This window comes from Dasypus novemcinctus, chromosome 9 (assembly GCF_030445035.2).
Source record: "Dasypus novemcinctus isolate mDasNov1 chromosome 9, mDasNov1.1.hap2, whole genome shotgun sequence".
Taxonomy (NCBI): Eukaryota; Metazoa; Chordata; class Mammalia; order Cingulata; family Dasypodidae; genus Dasypus; species Dasypus novemcinctus.
Window position 1 is genome coordinate 33,583,112 of NC_080681.1, and position 12,772 is coordinate 33,595,883.

The window sequence follows — 12,772 nt, forward strand, 5'->3', positions numbered from 1 at the left end:
TGAAGGATGATAGTAATGGTGAGGTAAGGCATGGAGTATATGTCAGCACGGCTCTGGATAACTCTAGATAGAGTATTTGTGGTTAATTGTTTTTTATTCTTGTTTGAGTTGTCTTTTTTTTTTTTTTTTTACTCTTCTGCTTTATTGTGGGAGACTATTCATGGTGCACAGGGGAATAAAACCAGTGGCAGAAATTTGAAATTAAACTTTATATTTAAAACATAAGCTTTGAGGATAGGGCTAGTGTCTTAATATATGTTAATGGAAGCGGTAGTGTCCTTACTGGTGGTGGAAGGTTTAGGGGTTTGAGGGAGCTGAGGCAAAAAAAAAAAAAAGAAAAAGACAGATGATGAGAAGGTATCATCTTTATTACTGATAAAACCGGTCATGGAGAATATAGTTTAAATGGGTGACAACAGTGGGTTTTTTCAATACTGACCTCTAGAATTAGACTTGCCCACCCAGTAATAAGCAGCATTTGACCTCTGCAGGCCTCCCCATATGGGGTCTGTCCTGTCAAACTCCACAGCTGGAGGAGCAGTACCTGCTTGCCAAATAGGAAAAAGAAGCTGAACAACACATGCCATTCTGCTCCCCTATTCTTTGGTGAGAACTGTCACTCCTTCTCTGGGGAGGAGCAAAGAGAGAGAAGGCAGACATGTTCTACCATGACTGGCACTTGCCGGTCCAGAAGGAAACATGGTTGGAAAGAGGCTTTCCTGCCCTAACGCGGTGAGAGTGGTGAGATGGTCTTTGGGATGATATAACAGGATGGAGATGCTTTGTAAGGTTTAGTGATGTATAAATCATTCTAATCTATTACAGAGTAATAGAGTCCTACTCTCCAGATAGACAGTGTACAGTGCATATGATAGTTAAGATATTGTCTTTAAGTACATATCGTCTAGAGATACACTGAAATATTTACAGGTGAACTGATAGGATGTCTGAAATTTACTTCAAAATAACCCAAGATTGGGAAGAATATAATGCAACACGATTGTCTGTTAGTTATAGAAGTTGGGTGACAGGTTTAGAGGGTTCATTCTAGTATGAAGAAGATTCAGTTTGAATCTCAACTCAGTTAACTGTGTGTTCTTAGCAAGTTACTCTACTGGGTCTCCATTTCCTGCTCTGTAGAATGAGGATGATAAAGTCTACCACATAGGACTGTTGTGATGATTGAGTTAAAATATATGTAACGTGCCTATTACAAAACACATAGTGGCACTCAAGAAATGCTAGTTATTATATCTATAAATGGGAAAAGGTCAAGGTATCTGCTTCCTCAAAATGAAACATTTGCTTTTTTGGTATGTGTGTTTTTAAGTATATTAATTTGGATTTTGTTTTAACAGCTCAGGTGCCTAAAAGGCCAGAGGGACTTTTCAGGCCAACTCCCTTTTGATGGAATCCACATTGTCAACCATTTAATAGGAGATGATGAATCATTCCATTCCTCCGATGAAGATTTTATAGATAATTCTTTGCAGGAAAGCAGCATTGGTTTTTCTTTGCACAGAAGATCTGGCCCAATGTCTTTGGACCCCACTGTAGCAGATGGTAGTGAAAGCGAAACAGAAGACAGCGTACTGGAGACCAGAGAGAGCAATCGTGTGGCTCAGAAGGAGCAGCCCCCTAAAAGAAGAGAGTCGTACTCGACCACTGTCTGACCATCACTGTGACCTAGACTGTGGATTTCTTTAAAGGATCAGTTATCATATAATTAGGGATTTGGGAAATATATTTGTTTCATATGTACATATATATATGCATATATATATTTTACAGTCTTACCGCCTTTTTATCTTTGCCAAATCTTTACCACAGGCTTACATGGCCATAAAGTAGACTGGAATATGGATAATGAGTAAAATAAGGTTCTAACAGTATTACTGAATATTAATGTTCCTTGTTTAGAAAATGCAATTGTATCAATATGTGGGAACCATTTTGAAGTGCAGAACTATGGAAAATTGAATTTCCTGAGACAAAACTGCTCTTGTGCAATATTTTATGCTCAGTGAACAAATGGTATATTTATGTTTCTCAATTTGTTTTCAGGATGGTTGTCTACAAACATTTGACCAAGACATATGTCTCATTTACCTTGTGTTTTTGTGTTTGGGGGATTCTTTTCATTAAAATAGCTGTTTTTTTCAGTGGACCACTGAAAGTTCCCAAACACACAGCCTCTTTTGTATAATTTTATAAACACAAATTAATGTTTACCTGTCCTGACAGTTTTTAATTTTGTTTTGATTTCTAATTTTTATGTGCATATGAAGCTTTTGTGTGTTGCTTACTCACAGATTAACTACAAGTTCGTTGTCTATTTGTACATATTTATAAATCTATACCACCCAACATTAATTTCATTTTATATGGGGAATGTATATGTTACAACATGATTGCTTTGGGCATTCTAACAGGACTTCTGTAAATATTGGGTAAAAGAAAATCTAAAAAATAAACCAAACACTAATATTTTAAAAGCTTTAGTATTTTGCTTAGAGCTCAGCACTAGCAGATTCATAACTAATGCTTGTTCAGAAACACTACTGATGAAATCTTTTACTTCATGCATATGTAACGAATACATTTCTCATGATTAAGGAGTTATAGCACGTATTAGTTAGTGCTAGTATTCTACTTAATATAATTTAAGCAATGGACTGAGGTCCAAGATCAACAGCAATTTTATCTGCGAATAACCTTTGAACATTATCTTCAGATTCTCTAGTTTCTAATCTATAAATAAAGCCATAAAAATCCTTTCCTACCAATTCTTCCTTTATCATTTAGACTTTTTTTCCCCTAGAAAACTGAATTGCTGCCATTGGTAATTTAGATGAAACATCCAAAATTACACTGTGGAAAGACATCAAGAATATGTTGACTGGATACTTGTCACTCTCATTTTTGTTTGCAGCCTATGAAAATATAGCTCTGGAGGATAAGAGGAAAGCAGAATTCAGTATGTATAGAGCTATAATTTTGCATAATATTTTGCACACAGGAAAAAAAGTTATATGATGGAATGGAGTCAAAGAGGCAAAATAGTTTTCTGTTTACAACAGGAGTTAGTTTTTATGGTACATTGCAGAGTAGGCTTTTCCAGAAAGCCATTTATTTGCCTGAGAAATGAGATTGAAAATATGCCTATGTCTGTTAACACCAGGCTAGATTCTAGTGGTTAAGTAACTTACTTGTGGTTACAGCTAATAAGTGACAGAGCTAAGATTTTAATCCAGTTCTGACACCAAAGCCTTTACTAATGAATTCCCTGCTCTTCGGTGATTTAAATAAATTTGATGTCATTGTGTTTCCTGAATATATATGCAAACAATTTAAGGGTGTAACTACTACTCTTACTGTGGTCTGACTGGTGCTTTGGGGATTCTCTTGGGTTCAATACTGTCTGAAGGTTGTCAGCGCCCAAGAGAAGTGAGATGATTCAAGGCCACGTTATTGCTTTGACCATATCAAGGAATCTGAGTGATCTAGACCAGGGGTTGGCAAACTACAGGCAGCTGCTTTTACATGACCCACAAGCTAAGAGTGGTTTTACGTTTTTAAATACTTGGGGAAAAAAATCAAAGAATAGTATTTTGTGACACATGAAACTTATATGACATTCAAATTCCAGTTACATAAATAAAGTTTTAGGGGAGCACAGCCATGTTTATTAGTTTATATATTGTCTATTACTGCTTTTGCACTATGATGGCAAAATTGAGGAGTTGCACTAGAGACTGTATTGCTATAATGGCAAAACTATTTACTATCTGGCTCTTTCTTGAAAATTTGCTGACCCCTGATCTAGATTCTCTAAAGTGTAGGTTCCCGTCTTCAGTTTGATTCAGTAAAAGAAGAATGAAACATGTTTTGCCATTGAGCTACAGAATTGGAAATGTAAAATTTCCTAGTGGGTGTTGTACTCAGAACCATTCAAAACGAAGGCTCCCAGCTACTTGATATGAGGCAGTCTTTGATTCCATAGAAGGTTGAAAGGACCTCTACCTTTGGAGAAGGAGAAAGAAGAATTACAGAATTTTAGCACTGATTTTTAGAAGATGCGCTGTTGACCTTTAAAATAAGAACATCTTTCTAGAATCATGTTCGAATTCTAAACTTTCAAAGTTATCCTTTGAGAATTTTCTAAGTACTATTTCTAACTAGGAATTAGGTATTAAAAGAATCAAAGTAAGTAAACGTTAATCCATTGACACTCCTGATTTGGATAGTGAAAAATCTAGAAACAACTATCTTCTCATTCAGGATCTTTGATTCAAATACTCCTTAGAAAGTTTTTAAATCTTCTGTCCTTTGGAATGCAAATATGCCTTGACTTAATCCCATTTCATTCAGTTTGGTATAAGCATGTTCAAGACATTGAGTCACTGGTCAATGATAGATTTTATATAAACTGGTATTTATGTGCCATTTAAATATGAGGAATATTCAGGGAAGATAAGTGAATAAAATGACTGACAATGTTTTTAAACTTGCTTTTGGGATGGTTACCATTCTAGTATAATTGGGGTGGAAATGCTAAGAGGCTAGCGTTGATCCGATTAAAATGGAAATTGCATTGGGATAATGAACCAAGACCTTTTAGATTAAAACAACAACAGCAAATCACCTATAAGAGCCTTTTTGAAAATCAAAGGTAATTTTTTTCCTTCCTGGAAAAAGAAGTCAAAGATCGAACTTTACAGGTTTTTTACCTTTTTTTTTTTTTTTTTTTTTTTTGAGAGGTGGTAAAAATTCAGTGTTCACTAATTAAGACAGAGTTCTAACTAACTGCTGGGTATATTTATATTATTGGGCACCCTAATCTTTGGAAGAAAAAAACTTCTCATCTCTGGACTTGATACACAGCTTGTTACTCTCCAGATATTGCCTTTGATTGAAAACAAGGTTTAGACCTCTCCAAGTATTTTACTTCTAACTTCTTTATTTGGTTTCTAATTCTCCTTTATCTTTTACATAATCCACCATAATTTTAAAATTTATAGCAATGTAAATATATGGATTGTGTTTTGGTAAAACCTTTTTGAGGCCAGCTGGATTATTCTACAGTACCAGACATAGACAGCTAACAAACTTTTTGTGAATTGTTTATTAAAACGATGAGTTTTAGCTTGAAAGTTATTGATGCTCTGTCATTGACAAAACAGTAAGTCTTTTCAATTAAGAAGATCAGTTAATATAATTCTACTGAAATTAAAATTTCTGTTTAGAAAGTGGAGTGGATGCTATTTTTAGTAAAAGTTTTTACATCACATCTATTGATCTATACCTTCTTTTCAATCCAAAGAAAAGATGACAGAATAATACATTACATGTACTATAGAAATGCAAAGTTATAATGTATTCATTTTACTGTTGGAATTTTTTATTATAACATATGATAACCTGAAATGTTTACTTGTGCCTTTGCTTTAAACAATTAAAGTTTTCCATTTTATAAGAATTTGTTTCCTTAAACCATTCAATTTGAAAAGGGGAGGGACATCAGAACATTGTTAAAGAATGCTTGGCATAACATCATTAGTGAGAAATCACTCTCCATGGGTGCAAAGGCCAGATATCTAGATTTGTTATTTCCTTCAGGAACATAGTAATTTTTTTTTTAATACTGCCTGCTTTGTTGTTATCCCACACTATATTTCATATTATTGAATTAGTTGAGATATATATATTTGAATATGCATGTAGAGGCTATTGTAAAAGAATGTTGTGCCTTCAGCATCTTTATCACAATCTTAATATTTAGTTTAGAAGCAGTAGTTCACTATATATTCTGCTTTATTTCAAAAGGATTTAAGGCACTTTTTAAAGGTACATGAAATAAGAGAGCTATGAACTGGGGTTTTTCCACCTCAGCCTACTGACTTTTGGAGCTGGATGATTTTTCAGGACGCTGTCCGGTGCATTGTGGGATCTTTGCAGCATACCTGGCCTCTCCCTAGTTGCCATTAGTGGCCCCCTCCTTCGGTTGTGACAACCAGAAAATATCTCCAGACATCACCAAATGTCACCAGCACAGAGTGGCGGGCGGCCCCTCACCCCATCCCCGTGGAGAACCACTGCTATAAACTTAGAAGTGGGCCAAAATACAAAGCTACTAGGATCATACCTTAAAAATACATGGTTTTTTGGAGTTGATTATAAATTCTACCCATTCTAGTAGCCAATGCAAGAAAGTAAAACCTGAAGAGTTATGAAATTTACACTGCCCATGAGAAAATAATTTTGAGATGTAAGACTCTGACTAGACTGTGATTCTAGCCTTGAGTTGATTAAACCTGGACAAATCACAGAACCTGATGACCCTCTTGTTCCTTGTACACATCAGACCCACACTGCCCTGCCTCAGTGCTCTTCTGCCAGATACTCGCAAGGCTGACTCCTACCTCCAGGGCAGGAGGCCTTTTCAAAAAGTCCCCTGCCCCAGCTGTATTTTTCCCCCGTCTGACCATCCTACACAATATACATCTTCATTGTCTGTCTCCCCCCACCAGAACGCACGCTTTAAGGGGGTGGGGATTTTTGTCTCTATCCGGTATTCAGCTTGGCTCTTAAATATGTGTTGAATGAAGGAACAGCTGAATAAATCACTGTACCTTAGCTTCCTCACTCTTAAAAAGGGGGGAGTTAGCCCAGACCACCAGCGGCCGCAGGTGCAACCTGTGCACTCTCCTGCCCGCCCCCGGCCTCGCCCCTGCAGTTTTTGGCTTTCTCCCGCACCAGGGACCAAAGGCTTGAGCCCTCCAAGTTCAGCAGTGTCCTGCTCACCGTGGACACTGGTGTGATTGAAGGTGGACTAAATGTCACTCTCACCATCCGGCTGCTTATGCATGGAAAGGAAGTTGGCAGCATCATCCGAAAGAGAATCAGTTAAGATACGCGAGGAAAGTGGTGCACGTATCAACATCTCAGAATTATCTGTTTGGCTAGATGGATTGATAGCATTCTTTAAAGCCTTTGCTATGATTATTGACAAACCAGAAGAGGACATTAGCTGCTCTGTGACCAATAGCACAGCTGCTAGTACACCCCGGTCACCCTGAGGCTGGAGGTCCCTGCTAGTCAGTGTGGCTCTCTCACTGGGAAAGGTGGTTGCAAGATCAAGGAAGTAAGACAGTGCAGAGGCTCAGGTCCAGGTGGCAAGGGATACGCTCCCCAACTCAACTGAGCGGGCCATCCCTATGGCTGGCATTCCACAATCCATCATTGAGTGTGTCCAGCAGATCTGCGCGGTCTTGTTGGAGTCCCATCCCCCTACGCCCCAAAGGGCATGACCATCCTCCTGTAGGGCCCAAGCCATCCTGTTCTCCAGCCATCTTTGCAGGTGGTCAGCACAGGTAGAGCACAGGCAGTGACAGTGCAAGCTTTCCCCACACTACCCTCTCGATGTGTCTCACCCCTGACCTGGAGCGACCACGTCTAGAGGCCTACACCATTCAGGGACAGTAAGCTGTACAACAGCCAGATTTGACCATGCTGCACCAGTGGGCGATGCAACAGTCTCAGTTTCCTATGACGCACAGTATCACCGGATTCCGTGCAGGTTTGGATGCATCTGCTCAAACTACTACTCATGAGCTTACCATTCCAAACGATTTGATTGGCTGCATAATCTGGCATCAAAGTGCCCTGTCACTTTGAGCTCTGTCAGGTATCAGGCGGCTCAGATCAAAATTGCAACCCAGTGGAAGGCTCTCCTGACAGGTAGGTTACCATCACTGGATCTGCTGCCAGCATTAGCCTGGCTCGATGTCTAATCAATGTCAGGCTTTTCTCAGAGACGGGTGGTACCGGGAGCAGCCAGAACGATGCAGATTCATCCATAATCCTGTTCTGCTGTTCACCACCACCCCTGATCCAGTTTCTGAACAGTAGTTTCTGAACAGTCCGCAATTCTAGGTATAAAATAGTTTGTAAAATTTTGATTGCTACACATTTTATCATCTAGTTGTGATTTTTTATTTAAAGTGTTTTCATTCCTTTTTTTAAAATGGGATAAACAGCATCCCAAGAAATAGTCTGTGAAATCCACTTGTCAGTGGAAAACTCAGAATTGGAATGCAGCTGATCTAGCTCCAGGTCCTCTGATTACTGACTACTGCTTTGGCACATACTGTTTTTAGGCACCTTTGGGGAGACAAAAGTGAACCAGATTAAGTCCTGTCTTCAAACAAAGGGATGAGGTACAGGAGGACAGATTCAACTCATGGGAGTTCAGAGGTTACCCCTCCCTGCGTGCCAGGGCCGGCCCACCATCCCGGTCACAACTCTGTGCAGGCCCCATTCTCTCCGGATGAACAACTCCTGTGTACGCGCTAATGTCTCCTGATCTGTGCGTGGCCGCATTTTTGCTGTACTCTAGATTTCTAAAGGATATCTGGAAATGAAACACCTTCAACCAGTGGGTGGCATTTCAGGCCCAGAGAACCTTCTGAAACCCTCCAGAATTGACTCTAGAGGGAAGCAGCCACTGGGTCCAAGGTAAGATCAGACAGCTTCTGTGTCCTCAGCCCCTGGTCACCCAGGCCTGGCCACTTTTTCAGAATCTGCCAAGGGTCTTCTCTGAGTCTGTGCTGTCACAGGGGAGGGCAGGGCCAAGTGGAAAGAAAACCAGCTGGCTCTAAAGATGTTTCTCTGATTTCTTCTTTTTTTTTTTTTTTTTATAAAGGAAATACGTACTGTACACATGAGAGACTCAAGGGCGGAGAGATGCTGTGGCAGTTGAGGTGCACCTGGGCGCTCCTAACTGTTCCCTGCCTGCCTCCGGGGTGGGACGCGCAGCCCCGGCGCTGCCCCCACCGCAGCCGGCGCCCTGGGCTTGCCGCGGGGCTCGTGCGCCCAGCTGCGGCCGGCCTCGCCCTCGGCGGCGGGCTTCTCCCCGCAGACGGCGTGCAGCAACCCCCCGCCCTGCTTGTCACTTCCCCTCTGTACGTCTGAACGTCCAGCTCGTTGGGCCCATCACGCTCCAGCTGGCGCTGAAGACCCGCGGCCTCCCTGCCTCCAGACCGCGCGGCTGCTCAGCGCGCAGGGGCCGCATCCCGGCGCCCTCCGCCCTGTCCTCCACCCACCCCGGCCTGGCCAAGCGAGTGCCAGGGGAGGAGGTGGAAGAGCAAACCGGGGGTCGTGGTGTTCAGCGTAAATGAATCAACACAAAGGAGATCATCCTGCGTCCCCCCCTCTCCGCCCCCCTCACCCCCAGTGAACTCTTAATTAGAATTGATTTTGAATCCATTCAGAAGCTCTGCCCCTTCCTGGCAAACTGCCTCCCAGTCGTGCTTTCTGGAGGGCTGTGGCTGGCCGACAGCTCCTGGGCCGGTGCTGGGATTTAAGTAATCACAGGCCTAAATGGGGTGTGTGGGAAGGTGTGTTATTTGGTCTGGCACGCGGCCCTTGGCACTCTGTAGCTATTTTAAATGGATCCCACAGCCTTTCATTTGCTTCACTAATTTCTCTAAAATAGAATTGCTTATTTGTGGGTCAAAATTGGAGAAAGCTTGTTCATCACCAAACTGCTTTTTTTTTTTTTTTTTTTTGTCCCATTTGGTGAGACTGGAGACAATGTATATGCCAGAGTCCAGAAGGGAGTTGGCACACGCTAAATGCTCAGTGTTAGCTAGTGCTACTAGCTGGGTTCTTTGGAAAAGATCCTCTTTTCTCATCGGATCTCTGAATCCCCAGAACCAGGAAAGGCCACTCAGTAAATATTTATTGATTTGAGAATGTTCCTTCTCCTGCCTTAACTTCCCATCTGTGCTCTATTTCTACTGTCTAAATGGTATTTCCACTTAAGTGTGGACTATGCTGTGGAAAAGAAAAACTAAACTAAACTAACAGTAAAATCTCAATGGCTTACATCATTTCTCACTCATGCTATCTGTCAACAAAAGTTTGCTGCTGGCCCACTCCACATTTTCACTCCAGGACCCAGCCTGATAAAGCCCCCTCTGTTTTGAACATTGCTGATTGTCACAGCAGAGAGAAAAGGGACATGGCGAACCGTAAGCTGGCTCTAGAGCTTCTGCCAATCAGTGATAAACCATCACTTCTCATCACATTTCATTAGCTAAAGTAAGTCATGTGACTAACATCCAGAGGGGGGCAGAGAGAGTTTGGAAACAGTACTTACTCTGAGCCAACAACTATTCTAGGTACATTTTAAAATAGCTTTATTGCAATAAAATTTACATTCCATTCACCCTTTTAAAGAGTACAATGCAGTGGTTTTTCGTATATTCACAGAGTTCTGCAGCCATTACGACTATTTAATTTCAGAGGCGTTTCATCACCTGGAAAAAAGAAACCCTATGCTCATTAGCAGTCTCTCTGATTTTCCCCATCAGCCCCTGGCAGCTACAAGTCTACTTTCTGTCTCTATGGATTTGCCGACTCTGAATATTTCATATATGTGGCCTTCTGTGTGTGGCTACTTTCATCTAGCACAATTTTTTTAGGTTCATCCATGTTGTAGCATGGATCAGTACTTCATTCCCTTTTATTGCAGAGAAATATTCCATTGTATGGATATACTACCTTTTGTTTATCCAGCCATCAGTTGGACATTAGGGTTGTTACGATTTCTTGATTATTACAAGGAATGTTCCTATGAACATTGATATTTTTGGGTAGGGATAGGTTTTCACTCCTCTTGGGTATATACCTAGAAATGGAATTACTGGATTAGATGACAACTCTCTGTTTAACATTTTGAGGAGCTACCGAACTTTCCAAAGTAGCTTCACCATTTTATAATCCCACCAATGTATGAGGGTTCTAGTTTCAACATGTCCTCATCAACACTTATTTTTTTTTATTGACTACCTTTTTAAAATTTTAATAATCCTATTGAGTAGGAAGTAGTATCTTGCTGTGGTGGGGGTTGTTTGTTTTTTAGGAGGTAAAGGGATGGAACCAGGGACCTTGTATTTGGGAAGCAGGCGCTCTATCACTTGAGCTACATCGGCTTTCCTCATTGTTTTTTGTGGGTTTTTTTACATTTATTCCCCGCCCCTTGTTGTTTGCACTCTCTGTCTGCTCTCTGTGTCCATTCACTATATGTTCTTCCGTGTCTGCTTGTCTTTTTTCTTCTCGTCTTCCTCTTTAGGAGGCACTGGGAACCCATCCTGGGACCTCCGGTGTCGGATTGAGGCACTCAATTGCTCAAGCCACCTCATCTCCCTGGTCTGCTGCATCTCTCACTGTCTCTCCTCTGTGTCTCCCTTTGTTGCATCATCTTGCTGCACCAGCTCTCCAGGCTGCAGGCCAGCGAGCCTTCACCAGGAGGCCCCAGGAATCGAACCTGGGGCCTCCCATGTGGTAGATGGGAGCCCAATTGCTTGACCAACATTCATTTCCCTGTGGTTTTGATTTGCATTTCTCAAATGACAAACGATGGTGAGCATGTTTTTATGTACTTATTGGCCATTTCTACATCTTCTTTGGAGAAATGTCTATTCAAATCCTTTGCCCATTTTTAAAAATTTGTTTTTGTTTTGTTTTTGTTGCATTGTAAGAGTTCAACTCCAAGTTCTAGGTGCAACTTATTTAGTCTCTTCCACCTCTGAAATGTAATCAGGATGTATTTGGATGCTTTCAACTGCAAGTAACTGAACAACACACAACTCAAAAGTTACTTAATAAGAACTGGAGAAGTGTGGCAGTTCCAAAATTAGTTAATTTTTGGCTTCAAAATCATAAAGTTTCTTCTGTCTCTTCTCTGCTTTCCAAAGTATCCCACCCTCCTCAACAATTGCAGGTCTAGAACAAATTTTTCCTGGAGTTACCAGTCATTTTCATTTTGTATTTGTTTAACTTTCTTTTCACATCCTCCACTAGCTTTCAACGCAATTTTCCAAAATTAGGCTCCGTTCCATCTTCCTGCTCCGCTCCAGACTGGTTGGGCTCTGGACCTCCCACCCACGTTCCTTCCCCTTGCCGTCGTCTGGGAGCTTCCTTCACCTCCTATGTTGTATCCCTCTTCTGAACGTGTTTGTTTTCTAGGGCTGCCATTAACAAATTACCACAAACTTGGTGGCTTAAAACAACAGAAACATATACCTCACTGTTCTGGAAGCCAGAAGTCTAAATTATGGTGCCAGCAGGGCCATGTTCTCTAGCAGGCTTTAGGGAAGAATCCTTCCCTGCCTCTTCTTAGCTTCTGGTGATGGTCAGCGATCCTTGGTGCTCCACGGCTCATCGCTGCTTAACTCATATCCGCCCGTCTTCAGTGGCCTCCTCTTGTGTGTCCCAGGCTTTCTCTTTCTTCTCTTCTGTTTATGACCTCAGTCATATTGAATTAAGGTTCCACCCTGCTCCAGTATGACCTCATCTAAACTGTATGTCCACCTACAACAACCCTGGTCCCAAAGAAGGTCACAGGCTGAGGTACTAGGGGTTTAGACTTCAACCTATCTTTTGGGGGGATACGACGCAACCCATTGCACTCAATCTGATGCCTTTCTCTAGAGTTGCCCTTGTAGCTTAATTACTCCACATTGCCCAGTGGCTTCCCAAGGATGCATGGGATTTAAATTGGGGGAGATGTTGCTAGGCTGAAAATGCTTTTATTTTACCTCACTGATAATTTGGGCAATATGGCAATGACTGCCAGGTGTCCACCAGTGTTTGGAGCTTATGAAATTTCATGATGATGTCCCTTGATATGGGGAATTTTTATGTTCATTGTTCTGGGTCCTCTCCAGATCCTTTCAATAAGGAGACTAATGCCATTTAGTTTTGG

The 12,772-nt window shown here is 41.3% G+C and overlaps 1 protein-coding gene, 1 long non-coding RNA gene and 1 pseudogene across 12 annotated transcripts in view; 2 read left to right on the forward strand and 1 right to left on the reverse strand.

Annotated features, from left to right (window-relative positions):
- The window catches only part of EVI5 (ecotropic viral integration site 5), a 254,969-nt gene extending 249,490 nt beyond the window's left edge, over positions 1 to 5,479 (forward strand). For all 11 annotated transcript variants that reach the window (XM_071217250.1, XM_071217256.1, XM_071217252.1 and 8 more), the window contains one exon: positions 1,359 to 5,479. In XM_071217250.1, the coding sequence (XP_071073351.1) occupies positions 1,359 to 1,673 (315 nt within the window). In that variant the 3' untranslated portion in view covers positions 1,674 to 5,479. The remainder of the gene's footprint in view (positions 1 to 1,358) is intronic.
- LOC101418717 (poly(rC)-binding protein 2 pseudogene) lies at positions 5,136 to 9,179 on the forward strand (annotated as a pseudogene).
- A 1,006-nt stretch (positions 9,180 to 10,185) lies between these two features.
- Positions 10,186 to 12,342, reverse strand: LOC131279900 (uncharacterized). The gene is made up of 2 exons (XR_009187398.2): positions 12,091 to 12,342; positions 10,186 to 10,322 (listed from the first exon to the last, which is right to left on the reverse strand). It is a non-coding gene; the product is annotated as an uncharacterized lncRNA (long non-coding RNA).
- Positions 12,343 to 12,772: the final 430 nt, after the last annotated feature.